Genomic DNA, 7,047 nt, shown 5'->3' with positions numbered 1-7,047 from the left:
ACATGCCGGATCACAGTCCTGCCCGGAGCAGGTTTGCCGCACACCCCGCCGTGCGCAAAGGCCGACAAGCGTAGGGCGAGGACCCGTCCATCGCCGCTTGCGGCTTTAATTTTTTTTAAATTTATTATTACTTTTGTCAGTTTCATCTTATTTCAGTGACAGTTGTTTTTTTCCTTCTTTATTGGGAGGGTATGAATACATTAGAGGACGGCTGTATATATTCCAATACTTAGATATTATTTAAAGCAGTTTTCTAATCTTTCTGGATTGTGATTCTTTAAAAAAAAAAAACTTCTGATTTCAGCTGCTCTTCATCAAAGGTGGCGTACGTCAGTGCTTTTCTTGACCACTTAAATCTGAGATTCTTGCTGATTTATCTGAGCATTCATTAGGAACTTTGAAGTAGCCCTTCATGGTTTATGGTAAAGCTGCAACCATTTTTTTAAATATCGTGATTTGTTTGTTTTTTAAAGTCAAGCTTCAGTTCAATATTGTGTACTAGATTTAAAGCATGTGATGGATCATAAGATACCATGCTAACCATGACTGTCACACAATGAGGACAGCATGAATTTTTAAAACCGTTGACATGACAGTTTAAACCCTCGGTCAGACGTGATGCAAAATGTACGAGGTGTGACTATTAAATAACAAGGCAGGGCTTGTGTCAGTCAAACCACAGTGTGTATGCTTGAACCACGTAGTGTACATTATTCAATTAGCAGCATAAACAACCTATTAAACTTGAAATCTTTAAAAAGCTTGACCTCGTGAATTTATTGTAAACTGCAGCCTTTGTGATTCGTTAAATGCATTGTGTCAAATTGCGGTCGTCATTTGAAATTGATTAACTGTTCAGCGGCAGCATGAATGTATGAAATTATTCAGTTATTCTTAAGCAAAACGAAAAGATTAGAAACGAGAATCAAAGTTGTTGTGCAGGGGGAATGTGTGTTTCGCCCTTCATATTGTGTTATTCATCTTTCAGATCCTCAGATTTATCTGCCGAGTCTTAACCTCCAGGCTTGAAGCCGCTGATCTAAAGGGTGCTGTATAAAACCAAATAATGACTAAAATGTTGAGGGCTGATCTTCGGGGAACACATTTGTGTTAACATTTCGAACAGACCTGTGAGGCAAAGGAACCTGAAGGGTTCAAAGGCAGTCAACAGATGAGGTCATTTTGTGCCGGGATATCAGACATGGCAGCGCAATCTATCCATCCAGCCTTTCATCTCTGAGCATCCTTGGGCCCAACCTGACGCTGACCAGAGTGAGCAGAGCAGCTCAGACGTTGGCTTTCATCAGTAACATCCTCCAGTGGCCGGCAGAAACATTTCATCTGTCTAATGTGTCCTGAGTCACATCGTCTCTCTCAGCTGTTCATTTTTTCGACCACTTTCAAATGGAGCTTAATGCAGGTGGCTTCACATCGAACTTCCCTCTGATCAGTGAACGTTTCACCTCCTAACACCAAACAACTCTTAGTACCTTCCAGACACTAATTACCATATGTCTGTCATCCCATGCCTTCAGTCTCTACCCAAAGCTCAACGCTGAGGTAGATGTTTTTAAAATCCTCATCCTCATTTGACCTGTCCTTGTGCAGAGGTTTGTGTTTTCCAGGAGGAGCGGAGGTGGAATAATTCATGTTTGACTCCCACATGGTAATGAAAGAGATCCTCTTCAGAACCCCTCCACACTCCTGCTCCATCTTTTCTTCATGCAGTATTTTTCTGTAGCTCAGTTGTGCTGCTGATCAATATGATAGCGTGGCGAGAAGTCTGAGCCGACTTCAAAGGGCCGCTCTGTGCCCCCGGCAGTTATTGGAAGCTAAGATGTAGCCCTGCACCGCTGCTGAGGCTGCGGAAGGAATAATGAGCCGGGCTGATAGACACACATAGAGGCACACACATGCAAATAACATTAAATATATGATTCTATGCATAATGTAATGGGCCTTTTGGGATTTTATGGCTAAATGTATGTTCGATATATCATGAACAGGTACCGAATATCATGAGTATATGTGGAGGTTTGTGGAAAGAGAATATACATTTAAAAGGAACTAATATTGCTAACATTCTAATTTCTCATTAAAACTGCAGGAGTGTTAATATATCAGCGTTCTTGCTTACTCTGCAGACGCAAGTTGAAAATGAGGACACTGAAAAAATGCTGCATACTGAGTGAGGTTTGTCCTCAGCATCACCTAATACGCATTCACTCAGTATCTAACCGACTGTAATAAAATAATGCAACACAGTGGGATTACAGATGTGCTGCCTGAGTCAGAGTCTCCCTGCTCTTCAGTTCGTTCTCCTGTTGGTATGTTTGGTTCTTCTGTGGCTTTGCAGTCACTTTATTCACCAGCAGTTCAGCAGCTCTGTGCAATAGTTGGAATGTATTGCAGATGTGCAGCAAAGTGCAAGTTAACTTTTTAATCAGCACACTGTAAAACTGTTGAGGTCAAGTGAATTTCATGCCTTTCACATAGAATATTATCATAAATACAATGAGAGTGAGCTTAAATGTCACATACTCATTTTATAATAGCTGGTTTCATTTGGCAATGACTGAGCTAATGCAGATTATGAGGTTGTAACTTTATCGACTTGCATCTAAGCACCTAATATATGCCAAGCTCAGAGTTCCTACAGCCTCTGTTTGATCCATTAAAAAAAAAGAGAGTACACTAAAGTTTGCCCAGGAAGTCCAAATTTGCAGATTGTATTTTCTAATTGGGCGACTCTCTCGTGTCTTCTCAGGGGCAGGCACTGATGCCAATGTGTGGATCATCATTTTTGGAGAGAATGGCGACACGGGAACACTGGCGCTGAAAGAATGCAGCAAGTCCAACAAATTTGAACGCAAGCAAGTGGACACGTTTCGTTTCTCGGACATCCTCAGTCTGGGAGACCTCTCCAAAGTACGAGTCTGGCACGACAACACAGGTCAGCCGTTCAGATAAACAGTCCCTCTGCACAGCGGGCTACTGAAAGTCTGTCACTGTCGTTTTGAAAAGTGTAGCACAAACAAGATTCACTTAATGAAATGACAACTAAAGCTACGTTTACACAAATTAAGATAAATCAAGTGTTTGATCTGTCAGGAGAGATGACTGAGTCACCGCTATCAGTGGAAACCTGACGCAAATTTTTACTCATTGGCCCAAAAGATTCCTGCATTACTCTCCTTTTTCGTTTCCTGATCCATCACATCCAGGTCCTGCACCAGGATGGCACTTGGAGTACATTGATGTGAAGGACGAGATCATGGACAAAACATTTCGTTTCCCCTGTGACCGCTGGCTTGCAAAGAATGACGATGATGGACAGATCATGAGGGAGCTGGCCTGCGCTAACAACGACTACTTAGACCTCAACGAGAAGACCAGTAAGTACAGTATCCATACAAACTATCCTATTTATTTTTATGTACAGGCGTCTTTTTGTGAGTTTAAATTCTACGTGGAAATGATGCAGCTGCTGTTTGAGACGACCAACTGCAACTGTGTCCATGTCTTCTCTTCAAAAGAGTATGAAATTTGTGTTACAACCGGAGACACGGCTGAAGCTGAAACCAAAGAAAACGCGTGGATTGTACTTGAGGGGAAGAAGTGCCGATCAAAAGAATTTGTAATGGAGAACTCTTCAAAAAAGAAGAGGTTCTTGCGGTAGGTACTTGTTGCAATCAGCTGCAACTTGTTTGCATGAAAAAGGACAAAGAAATGTGCTTTCTCTCCCTCTAGTTCTCCGTTCACACTTATTATGATAATCCCACCAGCACCGAGTACTTGAGCCCAGACCAGTGCTGCACTCCTCTATCACACCATTACAGCGTCCTGTTGAAAATTCATTCTGTCACAGAGCAAATTGGCAAGGACATGAATTTAAAGTATGTAAGCCAATTTAGGACAATTGCTTCTCACTCCAACATGTCTACGCTCTTCTTTTTTTTAGGGGAAACGTTGACAGGTTTGAGTTTTCGTCCAAGACCCTGGGTGATATCGCAGGTATCTGCCTGGGCCACACACCCAAGGATGGAAAGAAAGTAAAGGGAGAGTTTTACTGGTTTGTGGAGGAGGTCGTCGTGACTGAACGAGAACTGGGAAACAAGTAAGTAACCTGCTACTGTTCATAGTTCTGTCCACTATTTTTTACGATACTCAAATCATCTGTTGGTATTTCCAGATAAAATGTCAGATTAGATCCTTCCTTCTCTGTTCCATCACCTCCAGGTACATCTTCACCTGCAATGCCCTCATCCCTCTGTCTCCTAAGAGGGACGATTTCTTGACCTTCGAGTGCACAAAGACCATCGAGAGCTTCGCCAGCAAAGCTCGAAGCCTGGTGCCCGTCAAGTACGAGATCATCGTCATCACGGGCGACGAGAAGGGAGCGGGAACCGACGCCAACGTTTTCATCACCATCTACGGCACCAACGGAGACTCAGGCCGTCGGCAACTGCGGCAGAAGTTTCGCAACCTTTTCGAACGCGAGCAGACGGACCGTTTCGTGCTGGAAATGCTGGACATGGGGGAGCTGCAGAAAGTTCGAGTGGAGCACGACAACTCCGGTCTGAGCCCCGGCTGGCTGCTGGACCGAGTGGAAGTCACCAACACAGCCAACGGTGTCACCACCATCTTTCTTTGCGGGAAGTGGCTGGACACTGAGAGGGCCGACGGGCAGATCTCCAGAGTCTTCTACCCGAAATACTAACAGTGAGACTATTTGTGAAAACTCCCGCAGCAGAGGGATGTTCACAAGTAATGACCAAAGAGATTCTGCTTCTGGCAGGTTGTACATCTCAGGAACTGTGACAGATTTTTACATTCATAGTTTTTTTAATATTATATTATGCTTAGAATTGTAATATTATATCCTGCAATGAAATATTGTGACGATGTCTTCTTTGGTCAGGAAAAAGGAACGTGCCATTCTTTTTAAATTTCATACATCAGGGATGGTTTGCTCTGTTGTTTTGTTATAATGGAGGTTTTATAAAAGATTAAACTCTTTTGTGATACTCAGAATGACAGCTTTCAACTGGTTTGATGTTCTTACACATTTCAGAAGCTTTATTTTAGACATTTATTTTATGTGGAGGGTGTCTCCCTGACAAACCCACAAATCAGTTTTCTGTAGCTAAATCATTTGATTTTATAACTTTGATTCCGTCTTCAACCTGATTCCGTTACAAGCACCTGTTCTGGGGTAGATATTCTGAATAAAACACTGCACAAAGCAGGCTGTTCTCCCAGCACAGACACACATATAAGACTGCAACAGACTTTATTGACGCCGACCACAAATCTCAGACATAAATGCGCTGTGCTCCTGCATCGATCTGCCCTGCTCTGCTGGAGCACACACATTTTCTAGCAATAACAAAGGGCAATCTCTCCAATAAAGGCGCACAGGTGTGTCCTGTGTCTCGCCGGCCCGGTCGGTCTCAGCACGCCGCTGCATAAGAAGCAGAGACTGATGAGGCAAAGCGCAGCAGCTGTGCCAATCAGCTCACCCTGTTACTGCTCCCTGAACCGGCCTGCCCCACCTCTCCCCCTGCAGCTGAACCAAACCACACCTACACCCCAGTAACACTGTTCACAACCTGTCCAACACCAAATGCCAACAGACAGACGAAATTAGCAACCAGCTGGGGAGCATTAACTAATCCAAAGCGGAGCTAAAAGGAAAGCGATGAGTGGACTCACATCCAACAGGTGGCAAAACGATGCAGTCTGTTTGTAAGACTGCTAGCTGAAGGGTTTGCTTTAACACATTTATGAGGGGATTGTTGTCTGTTTTTGCTCTTTTTTTTTGCTACTTTAAAAATTAATCTTCTCCTATGAACTTATTTAGAAACATAACAAATGCAGGTGCTAGCATCTGTATGGTACAATTAACATCCAATAAAAATGGTGAGCAGGCCTGATTTTGTAGCAAGAGGGTTCATCGTTGGGGCACAGATGGCAGGAGCTTCAGTCACAAAGACTGCTCAGCTGGTTAGTGTTTAATAGGAACAGTGACATTTGCATGCAGCCAGCAGCTCACATTTGTTGACCACGATGCAGAAAAAGAAAAAGAGAAGAGCATCCATTCCTCAGCTAACTGTTATATCCAGTGCAGGACATAATCAGACTGTCTTCAAGAGCAGTCCATTTACGGTCACATAGAGAGAGAAAATATTGTAGGGTTGCAATGTATGAAATCCTCATTAAAGATGAACACACATTTGAGTTACTGCTGCAGAACCCATCAGCTTTACAGAGATGTGGGAAAAGCTGATATAGTCAGATGATGGATGACTCCTGTCACCATATTCTCAGTGCATGCCTGACCTCCTGACCCATGTATTTAAAGGATTTGGTGGCTCTGTCATGTTGCGGGGGACATTTCTCTGGCATGGTTTGGGGTTTACATGTCCTCCTACATGGAAGAGTCGCTGCAAATCAATGCAAAGTAGTTCTGAGTGGTCAGTTTTATCTAGTGATGCATGATATCAAAATGTCTGGCCGATACCGATATTAAGATTTCTGATATTGCTGATAACCGATATTACCGATGTCGATATTCAAGTTTTGTTCACACTGAAAAATGAGTATAAGTAAGCACTGTGAGAACATGACAACCATTTAAAGGAAGCCCAAACCACATTAGACCACATAGTCTTCTTTGTTACGTAACAAAAGTAAAACATACTTAAACATATTTCAACATATTTAACGTTCAAGTCCAGGACCAATTAAGCAAAAACATCTGTGAAATAGCAGCAATATCAAATGTTAGACACGCTAATGCCGCCGGTTTTTCCCATCTGCCAAATTTCTTCATCAGACAAACACTAATATCAACCGATGCGGTCGCCTGTATATCGTGCATCCTTAGTTTTATCCTATGATGAAACATTTATATCTTGAAGGAAGTGGTCTCTTCCAGGAGATGTCACCATATATGCTTCATGAAGGATCACTGAATGGTTTGATTAGCATGAAAATAATGTGAATTATATGCTACGGCCTTTACAGTCAGCAGAGCTCAACCCA

At 42.8% G+C, this 7,047-nt stretch overlaps 1 protein-coding gene across 1 annotated transcript in view; it reads left to right on the top strand.

Moving 5' to 3' along the window:
• loxhd1a (lipoxygenase homology PLAT domains 1a) overlaps positions 1 to 5,034 on the top strand; it is a 35,868-nt gene extending 30,834 nt beyond the window's left edge. The window contains exons 38-42 of the mRNA XM_008282786.1: positions 2,768 to 2,953; positions 3,225 to 3,395; positions 3,537 to 3,675; positions 3,962 to 4,117; positions 4,240 to 5,034. Coding sequence (XP_008281008.1) covers positions 2,768 to 2,953; positions 3,225 to 3,395; positions 3,537 to 3,675; positions 3,962 to 4,117; positions 4,240 to 4,720 — 1,133 coding nt within the window. The 3' untranslated portion in view covers positions 4,721 to 5,034. The remainder of the gene's footprint in view (positions 1 to 2,767; positions 2,954 to 3,224; positions 3,396 to 3,536; positions 3,676 to 3,961; positions 4,118 to 4,239) is intronic.
• The last annotated feature ends 2,013 nt before the right edge of the window (positions 5,035 to 7,047 follow it).

The sequence above is a fragment of the Stegastes partitus genome, unplaced genomic scaffold (assembly GCF_000690725.1).
Source record: "Stegastes partitus isolate 25-593 unplaced genomic scaffold, Stegastes_partitus-1.0.2 Scaffold285, whole genome shotgun sequence".
NCBI classification, from domain to species: Eukaryota; Metazoa; Chordata; class Actinopteri; family Pomacentridae; genus Stegastes; species Stegastes partitus.
The sequence above is the reverse complement of the archived record's forward strand: the minus strand, read 5'-3'. Positions and strand labels throughout refer to the sequence as shown.